At 40.4% G+C, this 20,592-nt stretch overlaps 1 protein-coding gene across 1 annotated transcript in view; it reads left to right on the top strand.

Moving 5' to 3' along the window:
* The window catches only part of CNTNAP5 (contactin associated protein family member 5), a 284,718-nt gene that overhangs the window by 102,298 nt on the left and 161,828 nt on the right, over positions 1-20,592 (top strand). Inside the window, exon 4 of the mRNA XM_048308706.1 lies at positions 20,410-20,557. Coding sequence (XP_048164663.1) covers positions 20,410-20,557 — 148 coding nt within the window. The remainder of the gene's footprint in view (positions 1-20,409; positions 20,558-20,592) is intronic.

Here is a 20,592-nt window from a genome sequence, read left to right as displayed (position 1 = left end):
TCCTTTCCTTCCTTTCCTTCCTTTCCTTCCTTTCCTTCCTTTCCTTCCTTTCCTTCCTTTCCTTCCTTTCCTTCCTTTCCTTCCTTTTCCTTCCTTTTCTTCCTTTTCTTCCTTTCCTTCCTTTTCTTCCTTTCCTTCCTTTCCTTTCCTTCCTTTCCTTCCTTTCCTTCCTTTCCTTCCTTTCTCCATTAATTTCCTTTCACAAGCTGCCTCTATTCTAAAACTTTAGTGACTTCACAACTCCTCTATCCATTTTCTTCATCCACTGTTTAGCCATTGCAGCTTCTGTATACCTTGAAAACCATCTGTACATTGAATTATATAATTTTTTTTCAGTTTTTAGCTCTTTTGAGTGATCTCAAGTTTCTGGACACCTACAATTAGTAGTAATAGCTTGGCAGACTCTGGATAATGGTTCTCTAGAAAGAAAGATAATATGTTTCTGTATTGCTATTTCTTTATAGGACTTTTACAAAAGTGTAGAACGAGTGCTCAGCTAAGATCAGAGCTGGGTGCTGCCATGCACCAGGAACATTCATCAAGTGAGATGATTTGTCCTTAAGAGGAACTGTAAGTAGGTGAAAAAGACTGACAAGGTATTACTTACCCCTGTTTGACAGATGAGAAGTCAGGACCCAGGGACTGTCTGGATTAAGTGGCAAAAAAATAAATGGCTTCGTGAGTCCTGGTGTCCTGTTGTTGTTCAATCCAGGGACTTGGATCTGGAGAATGTTAGAAATTTCTTACAGTTTATGCAGCTAATTTCTGTTGGCATGGGAGGGGAAAGATGGGTAAGCAGTGTAGCATTTTGAGACAAGGCCAAGGTACCCACACAAACAGTGAGCTTGGTACATGCACTTCAGTTATCACCAGAGACACTGTGCCCACCCTGAGAGCAGTCCAGGTATGTTAAACTACAGACTGGTGGACTGGTGAACTTTCTTTCTAGTATTTAATAACCTCCTAATAGCTGTAATGGCTAATTCTGAAATACTTCTGTCTGGTTGGATAATGCATCTTATTAGACTGGCAAATGCCAAAGTTAACAGAATCTATTATACAATGCTTTTTCTCAGCGTCACGGAAAAATCACTGATTTTTTTTTTTTTTTTTTTTTTTTTTAAGAAAAAAGAGGAAACAAAATGTTATTTGATAGGAGAATAACATGATGCTTTTGTGAGAAAGACAGGTTTTTTTCAGTTCAGTCAACACTGGGGGTTCATGTGCTTTTCCTAACTTTAGTGGGATCACAGTGACTTGAAATTGGCTTGGGATGCAACAGCTAAGCCTGTCACTTCATGGCATTCATTTGGAAGTACACTACACAGGAATGCTGAATTAGCCCTCCTGCTGCACGGGTGGGATGAGCTGGAGCTGAGTGATTGTAGTGTCAGAATGAGAAGTAGTTCAATGGCATATAAGGGATATAATTTCTGTGGGTACCTCAGGATGTGTACAGAACAGGCTGGGCTGTTAGTGGAGATCACTTGTGAGAGGAAGTGTGATTTCCTGACTATCCCTAATAATGTTAAATCTAATTCATATTTTCATATTCATTGCTGAGTATTATGCAGACTTGGCAAGTCGTTAAGGACAAAACAGAGTTACTGTAAGATACACAAGCACTGAAACACAAGAAATTGAGACTCCAGATGTAAAATCATAGATACCAGGAAGCAGGAAGTTTTTGGGATAGGTGGAATGAGCACACTGCTATGTTGGAAATTTTAGTGCCAGGTTGTAGCCTGAAAGAGTCTTAGGTGCTGTTCAGTGTAAGGTGTCATATTACTGCAATGTATTAGATACATTTTCTTGTACACTATTTCAAGGAACAACGGAGGGTACTTGTGGAAAAACTCCTACTATATGTCTGCATTTCTGCACATTGAAGAGTTGCAGCTGTCCCATTTTTTTAAAATGTTTGCTGTCCATCCCCTCAACCTACCTGAGTGCCTTTTAATACAGCTATTCACCACTAAAGGCAGTTGCAGCAGTATTGCTTCTTTTCTAAAAATAGACTGCAAGAGCATCTTTGTTATCTGCAGTGTAGATTGTTTTAGTTGGAAGCTGCTTTGCTACAGTATCATTTCTTAAATTGCATATTAATTTAACAACCCATCCACCCAAAACATAATGACTGTGATTGGAGAAATACAATTCTGAATCATGAAGTGGAAGGCAAAAGGGTTTAGATGCAAGTGACACCAGTTTTCATTTTGCATGTATATACACAGGAATTGTGATTACAGCAATATGCATTGTCTTCTGTTTGCAGCAATGCCAAGACAAGACCAGGCTGGATGGGCCTCTGAGTAAAGTGGTTTAGTGGAATGTGTCCCTGCCCATGGCTGTGGGGTTGGAACTAGGTAGTCTTTAAGGTCCACTCCAACCCAAACCATTCTGTCATTCTGTGAAACCAAAATTCAAGTGTAGATTAAAGTGTGTCCCAGTGAAATGAGCAGAATTTCAGTGATGAAAGAATGTATTGCTGAGAATCATTTTAGTGACATTCCTTAATCATGTTCTCAGAAGGTGGTACGTATTTCAGCAGCTGTAGTGTGGGTTTGTGAGAACTGGTGTCCAGATCAGCATCAACCTTGAGAGGTGAGCTGGCTTTGTGCATTCCTAGCACTGTATTAACCACTGCTGCTGAACAGTGTCCTTCACTCCTTCTCAACCCATCTTGCTTTGCAAATACAAGATTTGGATTGAAAATGTTTGCAGGAACCTCCTGTGGCAAGCAGGCAGAAAGCCAAGGACTGGTAGAGCCTCTGTGAAGGGCTGGTGGGGAATGTTGGCTCAACATGACTGAGACAAGTCAGTGGTGCAGTAGATGCATGAAAAGCCTTGGCAGTGGTTGCTGCACGCACATCTGAAATGGCTTTTCTAGCCCTGGGTAATGCTACAGTCACCAGAGAGAGTCCAATGGGCACAATTTTCAGTGACCTAAAATAGCATTACACGTAGTCAGTGGGGCAGACTTTTACTCCTCAGCAGAGGTTTTTCACTCCTCAGTGTAGGTTACATAAGTTTTTACAGCTAGGAATTTAGGAGCTTCAATGACAGCTATACATCACTTCCCACACATGCCCACTCACCCCCGGAAAAGGGGGAAAAAAAGCTCATATTTCCAAGTTGACATTAATAATGTTGTGATGAGTTCATAGTGGGGCAGTTAGTAATGCATTTAATGCATTTACGTTATTGTTTCCCTATTTCACTTTTTTCTTGTTTTAGTCTGTTTCCTGCATTTAATATTTAAAATGAACAAGCACAAGCAAAGAGAAAAAACTTGAAAGGCTGAAAATCAAAAAAAACACAGAACCTTTCCACTTACATAATTCAGTTAAACACATTCTTCCCATGATGCATTGAGGAAATATATTATTACAGACACAAAGCACTTTGTAGTGTTGTATTATTAACTCCTTCTGGGGCCAGATGATTTTTATGCCAGATTAGAAGGAAGGAGAAATAGGATGTAATGTCAATTAACCAAATTGCTATGGGTCTTTCAACACTAGGGCTTAGGTGCACTCCCAGAAAGGGGATACAAAAATTCGTACATTTAGGATTTCCAGATCTTTGGAGAGAGTTTAAAATGCCCTGATATTACCCTGGTGAGTGCTGTGTGCTCATCTGCCTGAGCAGTAAAAATAGGCTATTTTTATTTAATTGGATGGTGGAAAGCTAGAGATTTCTCACATCAGTCCGATGGCAGATTCAAGATTCTGCATATGTCAAAACAAAGCCATCTGGATTTGTTTATATTGCAGTTAGTCTTTTGCAGGAGTCCAAGTGGCTATTTGAGAGCCACTATAGCATCAGCATAACAAATAAACACAGGTCATGCTACAGCCCTTTCCAGTTTCCTGGGCCAACGTGGAGAGCCCTTTGCTTACACATCTGCAGGGTGAGTGTATGCTAGCCAAACAAAGTTGTGGAAATGAAGACAGGGTCATAAAAAATCCCTCTAGACATGAAATCATATGAGTTAAAAGACTTAGTCCCAGTTTTAAACATTCTCATTGCCTTGTCTTTTTTCTTCGGTTCTTTCACCTCTCAATCCTGTTCCATTATGTGGGCATGGATTTTATTTTTGTGTTTACAAATGCAGGATTTATTCAACAGAAGATTGAGTTTTTTAGGGTGTTTTACGTAAATAAAACATTTTACTTCTGAGTTAAAAAACAAACAAAACCAAACATTCCTGCTTGAAATAACAGAAATCTTTTTTAATTGAGTGAAGGCAATTAAGAAGATTGATTGCTCAACCCCCCTGCAATCCAGTTAGGAATGGTTCATTGTGCAAGTGATAAATTAAGATGGTTTGCTAAGTTCCTGGTGGATCCTTGATTTGAGGTTATGATTTTGTAACAAATCATGACAGAGCAAAGCTATCAAGTGGTACTGTCTCTCCTTTAAAGAGACCTCCAACTCAGCTGGCAAAGCCTTTTCTCTTTGTCTAGGGGGACACCAATCTCTCAGTTTTATGGTAGTTTGGGATGGGAATGGCTTGATAAAGCTCATTGAAAGAGAAATTAATACATAAATACGTAATTAATGGGATCTCCAGCACAGGTTAGGTTAGTTTGTAACATTTGTTAGCCAATGGGGTCCAAAACCTTTCAAGTCCAATTTAATTTTCTCTAATTGTCAGAGCTCCCAAGTAGGTTTTCCTGGCTCTGTGCCATTGTTTCCTTTGTGTAGAGTGGGGCACAGATCAACTCACACATTGTCCTAAGCACCAGCCATGGAACTTGCCCTTTGAAGCCCAGGAAGGTGTTTGAAGAAGTTTGTATTTGGGGTGATCTGATTGTACTTTGGGTTGTTATGGTCAGGAAGGGCAGAGTTTGTGACTTTTGGCCCAACTGTGGTGAAAATTAACACTTAGGGTGACCTTAGAAATAGACCATGTCTTTTCTATCTACCTTTGAGGCACAAAAAGAAAGAAGAGTTCATCTGCTTCAAATGTTCAGTTCTGTTTTCTTTAGTAGGTAATGGGAGCTCTTGTGAGCATTAGGAGTGGCTGGCCCTCCTGATTTCTGCCAGCTGCTCTCCACTGGGTAGGGGAGGCTGGTAGTGTAGCTGGAAGGCCCAGAAGGTGGAGTGTTTCCCCACTTTGTCCATCTCCATCTGTTTGGATTTGGAGCTGGAAATACTGATTGAGAACCTTGGAGATAGTCAGCAAATCCCCGAGAGCTGCCAAGTGTGGTAGTTCCTGGTGGCTGTGATAAAGCCCTACATCTTGGAGACTCGGAAGATAAATGAGTGATCGTCCTTGCTGGGGTGCAGCTGAACTTGTCTAAGCCATGGCAGAACAATGGCATAAATTAGATTTATTAAAGAAAGGTGCTGCTTTTGTAGCATCAATTTAGTCAAAATGATGGTGACAATGGATGAGTCTTCATGCATCCCCCACACCCCCTCTCCCTTTCTTCTCTCCCTGATGGGCAGTTGGAGGGTTTTGGGTTTGTCCCAGCATAGGAACACGGGGTGGGTATTGCAGGAAGAGCTGTCTGGGTGCTTGCATAATTAAAGTATTCCAGAGATGGGGGAGCTGAGACACTCACGACTGAGTTTGGTGCACATTGGCAGGCATAAAATGCTGCTGGAGACTGGGCCAACTGGGCAAATTGGTCTGCTGAGGTTGCAGGCAGCTTTCTGGTGAATCCCCCCCACCCTCACAAGGTACATCCAGCCCAAAGATGAAGATTTTTTTGGTAAGAGCTGTATGAAAATGTTCAAGTAATAATCTTCAATTCTTTAATTCTGAATGAATTTGAGGCAGAAATGTCTGTTTAAAGTATATATTCTGAGAAATTAGTATGTCATTAAAACAAGCACTAACATTCATTTTTTTTCAGTAGTGTGGATGCCCATGTAGTTCTGAATTTTCCTAAGTGCGATAGAGTTTGTAAGGATGGGCAGCTAGGAGGGAGGGGAAGGAAACTGATGGACCATGATTCCAGGTCTGTGTTTGATTTCCAAATAACTTTGCAGTTACGATCCCTGCTTCTGACTAGTCAATTTATGGATAAATTTTCACTTTGAAAAACTACCTGTGTCAGTACTGTGTTTTGTTGTTAAAGGAAAAGGATCATTTTTGGTCACATTTTTCAAAGAGAAACTTTGAAATTAAATTAGATTTTTATTGTTTTTCAGATTTCTTCTGTTCAGTATAGTTATTGGAAAATAAGCCGATGAATAAATAGTTCACAAATAAAATTAGTTGGCTTTTTGTCGTGGTGTTTTTGGGTTTTTTTTATTCACAGTTTCCTATGAAATGTCACCATCTTCAAATAAGAAATTTCTTTAATATGTTTCTCTGGGGGAAAAGGAATAGATGTTTTTCAACTCTTCTGTCAGTATATGCTCTGAGACACTGAATAATTCTGAATCTCAATATACCCCTTTATCTAACAGCTTATGTGTTTTATTAGTTTTGTGGTTTCTGAGGTTTTGTTTTTTCTTTAGAGGGTTGGTGAAGAGATCAGTACAACTTAGCGATAGATTTGACATTTCATATAGACAGACCTAGAAATCTGACTAGAGAACACGTCTAGAAATCCCTAGCAAAACAAAAGCTGCTGGGTCCACAAGTTTTCTGAAAATTATGTTGGGTGTTTGGCTTTCATGTTCTAGTAAACATGAATAATAATTCCCCAATCTCCTGCTATGTCTGTTATTCATTATTTTATAACTCCGTGTTGTATTGTACTTCAGACATCAATTTTCAAGCTAAAAAACCCCAATGTGTTTAATCTTTCAACATTCTGAAGATATTTTGTACCATTGGCCTACTTTGTGGCTGTTTTCTGTATTTATTTTTTTCAGTTCAACTATACATTTGTCAAATGGAGAGACAAAAGCTTCCCAGTTTTCAAGTTGGGGTCACATTAACTGTTAATAGATAAAGTAATTTTGATACTTTTTGGACAGCTGGTTGTTTTTTTTTTTTCTTCCAATTCCTAATAACTTCTTCGGGTTTTTGGCCCTTTTGAGTCCAGAACTGATGTCTGCATCCAGCAGTTTACAAGGCTTCAAGATTCCTGAATGACAGCAGCAGATTTCCAATGTATTTCAGAGTGGGTGTGTGGTGAGGATGATTTTATCTGTGTGGTGTGGTGCTTTATATTTGCTGATCCTCTTTATTTTCCATTTTACTGCCTGATCATTCCATATCATCAGATCCTCGTGCAACTTTTCTGTCAGTCTTTATTTTGACAAGCCAACAACTTTTGTGTTATCACAAAGTTGTGTTAGTTCTCTGTGCTCCATGTTTTCTTCGGTATGACATTTAGGAAGCCAGAAATAGCATAGAACAGACTAGATTCCCATAAATGTACATTTTCTTTTGTCATATATGAGCTTGGTTTGGTTTTTCTTTTTTCTTTCAGTGGTTTTCAACAAAAGTTGATGGAAATGCAAGTGCATGGTATAAATTATAGCATCATTATTAATCCATAAACTGATTTCCTTTGAAGGCTAATAATAAAATTTTAAGGTCTGTATTCCCTCGTAACAAACAAGATGTCTTTTAATCATTATATAAGGATCTGCTTGTTTGTTTATTCTGATTTTTAAAATAATTTCTACTAATTTATGGATTTATTTGTCTGTGGGTACCACAGTCTGTCTTAAAGCCTCTTAAAATGTGCCCCTGCATTTGCCACCTTCTGTTTCTCCACTAATGAAGTAAATTTCCTTGATAGGATAGCTATCATGGCTAGTAGTTGAGCAATTTTATATTGAATTTCTGAATTGTGGAAGAATATTAATTGAGCTTAGTGGATTTTCTCTCTTTATTTTATATGCTAATTCAGTACTTCAATTTAAAATAATTTTCTCGCCCATAATGGAAAAAGAGCCTAGAGTTGGAAATACCCTAAGCTGTATCCTACACTCTGCTCTGATGAAAAGAATTGATTCACCATCTCAGTTATGGCCTTGTCTTCTTCAAGGCTGTCTTGTAGCATTTTTATTAGTTGGGTTTTTTTTCCTATCATATGTTCATAGGGGTATTTATTGCTGGTTTTTTACGCCTTGTATCAAATGCTCTAAAAATTTTTAAATTCTGTGTTATGCTGGTATTCTGTACTTACAGAGCTGATCCCAGTTTCCATTTTTATCCTTTAATTGTGACTTCTTCTTTAGAGGAAAGTCTTCCTACTTAAAATAGCTTCTCAGTCTCTGATTTTACCAGATGGTTTTTACTTCTTTCATTTTAAAGAAATTTGTTTTCAGCATAAGTGGTTTTGATCTATTTTAAATCTCCAATATGATGACTTTAAAATACTTACCCTGTTGTTACTTTTAATTTCTAACTAACAAATCCTAGGTTTTATGTATTTTGTTTTTTGAAGTTAATCTCTGCTTTAAAATAATACTTCGTGTGTATGTGTGTAGTTCTGCAGTTGTGTGTTGGATTACAGTTTTGTGTGGCCAGTTTTGCAGAGAAGCTCCTCAATAGCAGTGTTTTCATCCTGAGTGCTGGTTAAGTCTAAAGAACACATTATTTCTGTGTGTGGATACCTTGCTTACCAACTCCAGCAATTACGCATTTCTGATTTCTAAAATTTGAAGTTTAAGATGATCTGACAATTTCACTCTATTCAAAGCTGAAAAAGGCTTCTCTCTGTTTTCTCTAGTCTTTTGGATCTCTTATTAATGCCTTATCTACCATTGAGTGAAATGACATCACATGGTCATGTGTTTGATAACCCAGACCTGTCAGACTAATGTGGAAGAATTTCAATCCATATTGATGTTAGGGTGGTCAGTAGTAATTCACTGTCCCTGTTGGCTTCTAACCTTTCTTTTAAACATAGCACCCTTCTTTTTACCAGTGTTTCCCACTCCGTCCTTACAAACTTTGTACCCTTTACTGCCTCCTCCATGTAGCTGCTTTCCACTTGTATGTCTGCTGGGATGTATTTTTGAACACACAAGGCATAACCCAGGTTAGTTACACTTCCAGAGTGAGCACATGTGCCTTTGACATAACCATAGAGACCTGTGTTGACAGGCTTGGCCTAAATATCCCGAGGCTGTGCTTTGCTGGTTAAAATGAGTGCATTTTGTCCATTTCTCTCCTGTAATCAAGAGTATGGATTTTGGCACAATTCATTCCTCAGCAAGGCACATGAATACCAGTATGGGGAGAAATTGGACTCTTTGAAAATGCTAATCTGACTCTCCAAGGATACCATATAATAAACAATCTGGGAGCCTGCAGAATTGCTGCATTTTCCTTTAGTCATAATGTGTTGATTTAGTGGTGTTTTAAAGAACTGCTGTCAAAGTTGTGTGTTCTCCAGATGGATGGTGGTTGAGGTGTTCATTAATGCTCTGCTGCAGAAACTTGGTGAGTTCAAATGTGCATGAGACTGTAGCATTGCTGCAGAAGCACTTGAGGGAATTTCAGTGTCCTTCTTTATTAGAAGTTAAATTTGTATATTTACAGAGTTATCTTCTGTTAGTTAGAGAACAAGTTCATCTCTGAAGACTGAGCTGTGAACATACATCCTAGCCCAGCTTATTATTCAGGCCTCGATGTGTGCAAAAGGTTTGAAAGGAAATCCTGTAATAGGTTAATTTTCCACTCTGTGGGTTGCATTGCCTGAAAACACTTGCTTCTTTCTTCCCTTCTTTGTTACTTTTCAAGGGGTAGCTACTCATACTGCTTTCAGGATAAAAACACCTTAAACACAATGCCTTCATCTTAATATTTGCAAAAAATGTTAGGTGTTCTTATTTCTTGTTCTAAAGGCGAGCTCTTTCATGGATCCTATTCACTGATCCTTTCTTTCACCTATGATCAAGAGATAAAAAGAATAAAAGAGCCCTGTGTGCTAGATTTCACACCTCAGGAGAAGGGCTTGTTAAGGAGCTATTGATTTCCTCTCTCCTCAACTCCCTCCTCTTTTCCCATACTTCCCCCTCTCCTCAACTCCCACATCTTTTGCCGTACTTCAATGGGAAATACTGATACCATTGGAGAGGCTTCCAAGATTTCTAGTTTTTAGTGTTTACCTAGCTATGATTTAGGGAAAAACTGTATGGAAGTGAAAGGAAAAAGGACCACTTACAAAAGGAGTGGTAAGAAAGGTCTCTGAAAAAGCAGACTGTTCAATTTATAGACTCATAGAATATGCTGAGTAAGAAAGACCCATCAGGATCACTGAGTCCCACTCAAGGCCCTTCACAGGACACCCCACGAGTCACACCGTGTGTGCCTGAGAGCATTGTCCAAATGCTTCTTGAACTCTGTCAGGCTGGTGCTGTGACCACTTCCCTGGGGAGCCTTTTCCAGTGCTCAACCATCCTCTAGGTAAAAACTTTTTCCTGATATCCAGCCTAAACCTCCCCTGACCCAGCTTCACGCTGTTCCCTTGGGTCCTGTCACTGTGACCACAGAGCAGGGATCAGTGCTGCCCTTCCTCTTCCCCTCATGAGCAAGTTGTAACTGCAGTGAGGTCTCCCCTCAGTCTCCTCTTCTCCAGGCTGATCAGACCAAGGGACCTCAGCCACTCCTCACATGGCTTCCTGTCCAGACCCTTCACCATCCTCGTGGCCCTCCTTTGGATACTCTCTAGCAGCTTAATATCTTCATGCTGTGGCACCCAAAATGGCACATGGGACTCAAGGTTGAGGCCGCACCAGTGCAGAGTAAATTAATTATAATGCCTCTTAATTTATATTGAGGCATTTTATTGAAATTATTGACATGGCATTTTAAAATATAATTCTACTTTTCCCTTCATTGAAGCAATTTCCCTTCACTGAAGCTGTTACTCTGATTTGATTTCTTTTTTAAAAAAAAAGTATCTGTTGAAGTAAATACTGGGCTGCAGGTCTATACAGAAATGAATTCATTTTCTTAATATGCTTACATTTCTAAAATGGCATGGGAGGCTCCTGAACCTAGTGCCATGGCATGTAAGGTTGAGGAGTATTTCCATACCTCATTATTTGTTGTTCCTTTCTTAAATGGAGGTGTACAGCAGAGGATGGCAACTTGCAGTCTTTGTTTGCCTTCCTATGGGTTATCCATTGGAACTGCTTAAAAACTGGTGATCTTGCTGTGTAAATCAGCATCACATATCTTGCTGTTAGAGGATGCAAAGACACAGACTCTGTAGGATGATCCTCCTTGGGGAAAGGACAAGAATGAAACTGTTATTGAAGGTCCTAGGGACAGTCCAGCATAATGCATCCCAGTTTGCACATTTACAGAAACATCTCTTGCATAGAAACTCTTCTTGTTGCAAGAAACTTCTTGTTCCTTCCCTTGCGTTCATCCACATGGGGGTAATGCTCATTTCAAAATACGTTTTTACAAGCGCTGGCATTTCAAACTCGCTGAAAAGTTCCCATATTCTTCTAATTTCTAAAATAAAAGTAATAGAACAGTTTTTATTGATGGTCTGATGTCATCTTGGACCTGCCAAGTGTGTCACGACACCGTATGTCCTACCATAACAACAGTAACGAGTATTATTTGTATGCCGGCAAAAATTACACCTCAGAGTCAGAATTTCCGGCCTCCTTCTTGGATCACTAACAGAAAGTTACTTTTTTTTTTGTGCTGTATTTTAGAGAACATCATGATCTTCAGAGCCTACTGCTGAGGATTGTTTGGTGTGGTTGGTGTAATGAAATGTGTGGTCAAAACGTAATGGGCAGACATGCATTTGGAAGACATTGCATGTCCGCCTGCCAAGATGCTGCAAAAGCTCATCTTACCCTATTGCAGGAGGAAGAGATGTGGTTTCTTTAAGTTGCTTTAGTGTCCTCAAGATTAATTTAATGTGGTTCAGTGATGGACCTCAGTGTGAAAGTGGAATGACAAGACTCAAATGTGGGATGCTGCAAGCATTACAGTAATGGTTTTGTAGGAGGAAGATTTGTCAATTAAGTTTAGCCCTCCTGTGGTAGAGACAAGACTGTGTAACTCACTAGGCCAAGACTATGGCTGATGTGCATGAGCATGGTTTCACTGCTCTGAAGGGTGAGATTGTGGCTTCATTGCCACCCACATGGAAGAGCAGTAATGGGTACTAATCTGAGGGCTATACCAGGCTGGGAATTTTCCTGGTGATGTCCTTAACCCAGGCCCCAGGGAGGCAGCAGACTTTCATGGGAAGAGGATCTGTCCAGAGTACTGAACCCTCTGTTCTCCTCAGAAGGGAGTTGCCTACAACGATAACCTGTCTTTTCTTCCTTATGGAAGTTGCTATGGGGCTGGGGGGAGGAGGGCATAACAAAAAATGTGTGTAGGCACCTGCATTTCAGTGCATTATAGAACACTGGAGAAAATCAAGCCTACCTATCTTCCTCCTTCCACAGGGATCTGATCCAAATGAAAATGCTATCAAACTATAACAGTGAAATATCCTAAGATAATGAAGCACGGTATTCATCTGAGGTCACTGTTGCATGGAATAACTAACACCTCTCTGGTGTCATCTTGCTGGATCCGTCTGGCAAATTACAACCAGAGAGACACTGAGTGTACAGCACTAGCTATTTAAATGTACTTTGATGAGGCTAAACACAGGGAAGGTTCCCAGAGTTCCCCAGCACTGCCAGACATAAACACATTCACTGCATTGTTAATCCCACTAATTTAATGTAAAGCATGAAGGTCTCTATGAGATTTATGCAGAACAGCTGAAATCTATGATTAGTGTTGGCAGCAGAAGAGCAGTTTCAGTCTGTTGGCTAGGGTTAATCTAGTCAAGGTACTAGAGAAATATTTATCCTTGTTGTGATTTAGTTTAAAATACTACCTTTATGTAGGATTGCCTTTAAGATAAAGTACAGGAGGCTGAACAGAAGCAGGAATTAGCTGCCGACTTTTAGCTTAGACTTGTAATTTACAGGTTTAATTTTGCTGCTTCTTGCTTCTATTATTCTTTATTTATGTAGCAGTGATAATATTAACAGCGATAACAGCTTCACCTCCAGGTGCTCCCAAGACAAAGCTGATTCTAAAATCTAAGGATAGGGATCCATTCTCCATCAATGGAATGCAATTATGCGAGGTGCAACTTCACATATGTATGCAAAGAGTGTCTCAGTAGGGTAAGGAAATTGCACTTGGTTCATTGCTGGGAAGAAGAAGGGCAACCTGCCCAACTACAGATTGGATCAGGCACTTGGGCTACATCTCTATGAGGAAATGGAAGAAGACAGACACCATTTTCCATCCTGAAGTCAAGTGATGTAGCTCATGTATTATCCATTTGGTAAATTTGTTTTTCTTCAAAAGAGATCACTTTACCCAAGATGCCTATTGGGAAAGGTCTCTGGTGGATACAGTGTCTCAGACTTTGCCAAGGTACAGTCTGGCAGACTCTGGAAACAGATTGACACTAATTTGAACTGTTTAAAGATGAAACTGTCCATTTCAGTACAGAAAGGTGCTGCTGAACATAGCCAGAGAATAAATTAGAATTTTCTAGGGGTGAATCAGAATGGGGAAAAAAATGTGCAAAGGGTTAAGAAGTTCTCCAATATTTTGTTTCATTTTCTTTGGTATAAATAGAAATGTTTCACTGTCCTTAAGGGACCCAAGAAACCTCATGTTGCTAATGTCACCATCATTACACACGTTTTTTATTTTGATGCAGACCTATTTAGAAAATAATATTATATAGATCATCTTAATGGCTATTATTTAAAATTTTTTAAATGCTTTTGCTTGCCAAATATTTTGATGATGTAAAAATGGTGGATTTTATTGAAAAATCTGTGATTAGTTCTACTAACTGTGTCAGCAGAAGGATAATAAGCAGCATCCTTAATATAAATGTAGTTTACTTTGGGCAGTCATCTATCTGATGTTAATGATGTTGTTAACAGCATTTGTTCCTGTATTTGGAAAGTAACTAACCAGACAGAAAGGTATGCACGCAGTGTAATGGGGTGGATTAGCAGCAAATAACCTTCTCACTTGAGCAGATCATTTAGGGAAGTGATGAATTAGTATGGACCCTGACACATCACTGCATCTCCTCTCCCCTGGACTGCCCTGCTTGTGCAGAAACTGCCAGTAGCTCAGAGGTGTCTAAATAATGCTCAGGAGCCCAGGCAGACGCTGCATTGCTGGAGCACAGCAGTCAGCCCCTCAGTAAGTAACAAGTGTAATGCAGTCCCAGTAGGACTCCTGCTTGATCACTGCAGCCAGTCATTTTAATCTTTGCTGCATAGGGAAGTTTAACTACCTCTTTGTAGATGAATTTTTTTTTTTTTTTTCCATTAGGGCGTGGAGTGATGAGATGGAAAGCTGTCACTTGCTCAGATAATATGTTATGGGAGGATAATTTTGACAGGTGCCTCTTGTATTCTTTTCCCTCCTGCTCCTCCCTAATAGCAGCTCTGACAATGTGCCAGGGGATATTGTTTCTGAGGTTGTTGTCTGACAGTGTGCCAGGGGGTATTATTTCTGAGGTTCTTGTCAAGGATGGGTGTTTCACAGGGAAAAATGTAGCTGCTGTTGAGAAAGAAGAAACATAAGCAGAAAGGAGGCTTCTCTCTATGAAGGTAGGATAGGGTTTAGACTTCAAGCTGGAAGCTGAAGCATGAGTCTGGAAACAGGCAAATCAGCTCAGAAGGTGGTTAACCAGAAATAACTGGTTACCTTTTATCATGAAGACCATGGTGTATTTAAAGGAAAGAGACATAAAGTGGAAAGAGATGCTCAGAGGTTACTGATGTGCTAAGTGGACACAACCTGCCCTCCAGCTTTTGGTCCCTGGACCAAGCTGACAGCTGTTTCTTCTTGGGCTCAGGCTGAAACCTGCTTAAATTGGTGGAAAAAGCTCCCATTGACTCTCCTAAGCAGGCAAGTTCCTCCAAGTAAATGTACTTCATTTCTACAGATGGTTTGAAAGAATACTGAAAGAAAATGTAACTTGCCTCTTGAGAAAGAGAGGTGGGAAAACAGAATACTTAGGTTTGCCATCCATGTGCCAAATGTAGCTGTCCGGTATTGAAAACAGAGCTCTAAACTTCAGCTCTTAAAGGACCTAAGCGGTCCTCCTTGTCATCCTTTCCTTCTCGCCATGGTCGGGCCCCCTCTAACAGCAAAATAATTTTTTAAGGCCACATGCTGAAAGAGAGCAACTCCCAGGGGCCAGATCCTGCCATGAACTCCTGAGCTGGGCAGCTGCACTGAACTCACCCTCCAAATGAGGAGGAGCTTTTAGCAGCTCCCAGTCTGGGCACAGGGCGAGGGAGATGACAGCAAAGCCATTTCACTGTGTTTGTGACAAGGTATTAACAGTTCTGCCTTGGTGTGTTAGGCAGGACTTTTTCCATTACATAAGCAAAGCAACATTTTTCACCGTTAGCATTCACAGGATGCAGAAATAGTAAAATGTGAAAAAACCCCAAACATTTAGACTTTGAAATTATATTTTAGTTTTTGTATGGTTTTGTTTTTTAGGGCTGAGCTGAGGTGAAAGGGGCGAGTTTCCAGAATTGCCTGAACTGACAGTTACTTTCGATTTGCAGCAGAAACTAAATGTATTTCTTAATTTTCATTGTTACAGAAAGTAACCACAAACCTGTCCAGGCCTAAGGTGCAGCTAGCAAGCACTGATGCAGTATAATTTTTCTGTGAAAAGAAACCCATTAAAATCAGAGGCTGCTGAGTTTCCATATGGTGTGTTTATGGCAGCATTGTGTCCTTGTCATAGTGGCCCTTGGTCTCTTTCCACACATATAAGCAGAGACATAGGACCCCTGCCATAACTTGGTTTTAGTCACTGGCTTCCTCAAAACCTGGATTTAATACCCACACCCAGTAGCCCCACTGAGTTGCATTCTGGATAACACGAACTTCAGCACAACTGAAATCCCATTGCCTTTGGAGAAGATAAAGGAGTTTGTTTCAGCCTGAAAAATGTGAAAAGCTAGGCAATGCCTTCTCCTTCCTATTTCAGATTTTCATGTTGTTTCTTCATTGAAAAGTCATGCATTTTTTAAAGTGCATGTACACTCAAGTACTTGGGAGTCATTCACCAGGAGTTATGTTCTGTATCACGGCGCAAACTCCTAGCTCATGATCTTTCTCATCCAGCTAAGGAAGTTTAAAGGGGAGAATGACACAATTTTACTCATAAGTACTGCAGTTTTGGGATTTATGACAGGCTTAGCTGCTTTTTGTCTCCCTTTGGTTCCTTCACTAAGCTCTGGATAGCTTGAATTAAGTGCCCTCTTGTCCTTTTTCTTCAGGCACTGGAGGCAGCACACTGTGATGTCACGGGTGAGATTTGAAGGTGGAGTGCTCTTTTCTGTGCTTTTATTTCTTTTAGTGAAGGTTGAAATGTTGTAAATTGCGAACATCTGTGTTGTATGCCCTCTGCACATTTATAATCTGATTATTTTTTTCCCCTCAGTTCAGCTCATCAGAGTTACTTTGGCAGAAATGAGAGTTTTCAATGTCTTAAAATACCTCCCCTAGAAGGTAGTTAACCTCAGGTCTGCCTGGTCACCGTTCAGGGCTGAGGATTGTGGCAATGGTGCTGCTTGGATACTCATTTGGAACCCATCCCATTACCCGCCTTACAAAGTGGGAGAGCAGAATGTATTTAGCAGAGCCATTATGGGAACCACCTTCTGCAGGTCTGTAAATAAGTTGCCATTTGGTGTGCAGAGGGTTCACGCGGGGGGGGGAGGCTGAGATAAAGTCCTGCATCTGATCTTCTCTTTTGAATTTATTAGTCTTTCATGAGCAGACACTTGCACCCAGTTTCCACTCGTCTGTTGGGAGGTGGAGATCAGTCTAAGTTTGGCCAAAGGAGGATCTAAAGCTCATCAAATCTCACTGGTATGATCTGGCATAGGTCTGAATTAATGCATGAGGTAAAGAAACAAAGGTGTGTCTGCAGGGTTATCAAACAATTGTCGTATTTCACCACAGTTGTGTGACATTTTCCTGAACTGCCCTTGAAAAGCTTTTGGGATCCCTCTGAATGGGAGAGTTGTAAAAATAGCCCATTTAGTTAAATCATTGTTTTTCCTGAGGGAGTCATCCATGCAAATTTCAGGCAACAGCAGTGGTTTTGAGATTTAAGCTTCTTTTCAAAATTTTCTTTTTCATTTAAACTGGAATTCCATTTTGTCCTATTTCACTGCCTTCCATGAACTAGGTGAGCTGAGCATTGGGAAGAGTGTTGTACACGCTTGTCTCATTGCCATTCTTCCCTACATGCTGACAGCTGCGGCCCAAGAGGCAGCACTGAGCCGGTCGGACCCTGCTCCAAACCACTGCAGCTGCTCTCCCCTCACCTTTTCATGCCAGTGGGACCTGCCTTTGCTGGCTCATAAAAAAAGCCTCATAAAATATTACTGTGTTGCCGTGGTCTGTGTCACAGCAGAGCACCGTGCAGCCAGGCACTGTGAAACAAGCTTGGTCTGAGGGGCAGCCCTGGCCAGCTGTTAACCTTGTGGCCGCTGGCACTGGGGAAAAGCTTTTGCCTTCAAGAAGCTGGTGGCAAAATTTGGCACTAATGGAGCTCTTTGATTTATAAGCCCCATAGAATGCCAGAGGCAGAATTTCCCAGGTAAATCATCAGTCTGTTGTGTTTACAGGGCTTGTTAAAAGACCCAGATTGAAGTGTTGTGCTCCCTCCCAGAGCAACTGTGTTGCATGGGAAATGCAGGTGCTTTGTTTTCTGCACTTGTTTGTCATTTTGTTCCTGGGAATTAATCCTTATCAACAACAGGTTGTAATAGAGGCTGTTTCTCAAGAGGACTTCTGCCATTCTCACTGATAGGTTTACTGTTAATCAATGACTGAACCTCCAGGGCTGTGAAATCTGGTACTGCGTCCCAGTTTCATCTTCTTTAATGGATGGATTTTTTCTGTGTCAGCTGTGGATCTAAGTTTTCAAGTGACCGTCTGTGGCAATTGGTGTTATTCAATCAATGGACAGGTGGTCCATAAAGCATCAAAAGGTGATTTGTATAGCAGTGGGAGTTGGAAAGGAAAATCAAAGCAACCCTGAAGGCACACACACAGTGACGCCCCGCTGGCAGCAGCAAGCAGGGATGTGCCAGCTGCACACGGAACCATCTCGTAGGCACAGATCAATGGGTACAGCAATGCCTGTGGATTTCCTTTCCCCAAAAGTGTCATTAGCTCTTTGCTTATTAGAGAAGCTTGAGAAAAAAGGTGCTGTAAGGGCTGTATAGGACTTCAGAACAGTTTATTTTTACCAATGTGGCTCTTTCAGTGTGGGAAGGATGTTTTTACACAGTTGCCCATCATGTTCGGAGTGAGTGGATCTGGGGCCTGGATGTGGATAATTCTGGCTCTTTCTTGAGGTGTAGCAGAGGGGCCTGTGGGTAGGCTGCTAGGTCACCTTCCAATGGGTGTGGTACAGCTGTGAATCATTTCTCTGGCAAAACCACCTCCTTGATGGCACAGGCAGTCCCTGAAGTATGCTGGACACCCCAGCTTGTTTCATAGTGTTAAGCTGTACTTTGTCTTTTGTCTCTTAATTTTCACCCTTACTTTCACTCTAGTCACTGCATTTTAAGCTTTTCTTCACATTTGGGAAGACTGGAAACTTTCTGTTGCCCCTCTGTTCTTTTTCTTCTTTCTTTTTTATGTTATGAAAAGTGAGGCTTTTGTATAATCACAGGACTCCAGGAACATGAGCCTTTGGAGCAAACAAACAGAAAACTACACTTCTATCTATGCATCTTGTATACCCATGAGTGTCTTACTAAAAATGTGAGGACTGCCACAGCTATGACTGTGAGGCTTACTCTCTACTAACAGTTTCATTACTGAGAAGAACAAGATTTTTCTCTTGAAATATAAGGAAAAAATCTCTGAAAGACTCTCTGCTGGAATTTGAACTTGGCTCCTATGTGGAAAGCAGTATGAGTAAGATCAGGACATCTAGAAGTACTGTTTGTTCCACTTCACAAAACATATCTGAAGGATAAAGCAGTAAACTTCTGTATTTGGTTAACTTTGAATTAACATCAACAAGAATCCCCATTAAAAAAAAATACATAATGTAACTTAATTTGTGAGAGGTTAGTTAACTGTTGCTTTATACTTGTAGAAAACAAGATCTTGTGCTTGAAAAGTTCAGAACTAGAGGTATAGGAAATGAGTTGAATACTGAGTTGATTAAAACAAGAATATACTGAATCTGAGGTTTTACAACATCCATAATAACATTTGGAAAAAAATTTGAATGCTTGCATTTGAGGAAAAAATTCTGTGTAGAAGTGAACCCCTAATCTCTTTAACACATCCTTCAACCACAGAAATGAATTGTAGGTCTACTTTAATGGGCTTATTCCAGTTTGTGCTCACAATTGCATCGTGTAGGCGAATGGTGCCAATTTTTTAACTGCAGAAGCATTTAAAACTGGTACAATTGTTTGTGATGAAATACTATACTTACAGGACCTCTTTTAAAAATATGGCTCTCCTATGAGATTATGTGCTTGTGTGTTCTCTCTTTGGTTTTCATGTTTTACAAAACTTTTAGCTTCAAATTTCAATCCTAGCTGAGTTACTCAAATGTTGTGAAGATTGCAGAAAGCCTGTGATATTCCTGGGCCAATATTACAGATAAGGGTGTAAAGATGAATTGAAAATGCTTCAGGCAGGAATACAGCCTTGATGTTTTTCTGAAGGTTTGTCTTTGAAATCCCTCGGTCATTCTTCATCCATGAGAGAATTTCCTCTTGTTAAGTTACAATTCTGACTAGGGCCATTAATTTTGGCTTGCTGTTGCAGGCAATTAATCAAATAGGTAAGAAAAGAAATTAAATTATTACTGTTTGCATGCTTTAACTCTCTCGAGTGCAAACACAGTCAAAATGCTGATTCTCCTGTGTACTGACTCAGGCTTTTATCTCTTCCTGTTTCTTGCTTGAGTTTTCTGTTGGGTATCTAGAAATACATGGTCCTGTTCTTCTTCCCAGGCTTTGGAGAACTTCAGTGGCCTTTGTCTATCCTTTCCTACTTCCATAAATGCACCAAAGGCTAAATCGAGCCCCGTCCTTCACTGTGCTGATGGGACTCTGACTATTTTAGGGGTTGATGGAGTATTATTGTGCGCAGGAATGGCCTGGGTTGGGAGAAATTGTGCAGCATCTTCTGTATCATCCCCATCTACAACCTGCTTTTGTAACTCTGTGTATACATCCCCCCACTCTGCTGAAGTGCTCTGTGTGCTGCTGTCTCCCTCGTTTCCCTTCATAAGAGATGCAGCACTTAGAAGAAAACTTGACAATCAATTTAAATAATTTTTAGTAGTTTTTGAGATTGAGAATTGTGAAGAGTGGTGGCAGTTCACAGCCTTTGTTCAGAGTGCTGCATTCACCTCTTGTTGCTTAATGTCTCAGCAAGGCTCTTTGTCCTTCCAGGTTTTCACAGGGAACAGCAATGCTGACAGTGTGGTTCACCACAAGCTGCTGCACTCCATGAAAGCTCGATTCTTGCGCTTCATCCCTCTCAAGTGGAACGTTGGTGGGCGGATAGGACTGAGAGTTGAGGTCTTCGGCTGCTCTTACAGTAAGTGGCTGCATCTTAACCCACATTTTGTCAAA

The sequence above is a fragment of the Corvus hawaiiensis genome, chromosome 7 (genome assembly GCF_020740725.1).
Source record: "Corvus hawaiiensis isolate bCorHaw1 chromosome 7, bCorHaw1.pri.cur, whole genome shotgun sequence".
Classification (NCBI taxonomy): domain Eukaryota; kingdom Metazoa; phylum Chordata; class Aves; order Passeriformes; family Corvidae; genus Corvus; species Corvus hawaiiensis.
This window is presented reverse-complemented; position numbering and strand designations above follow the sequence as displayed.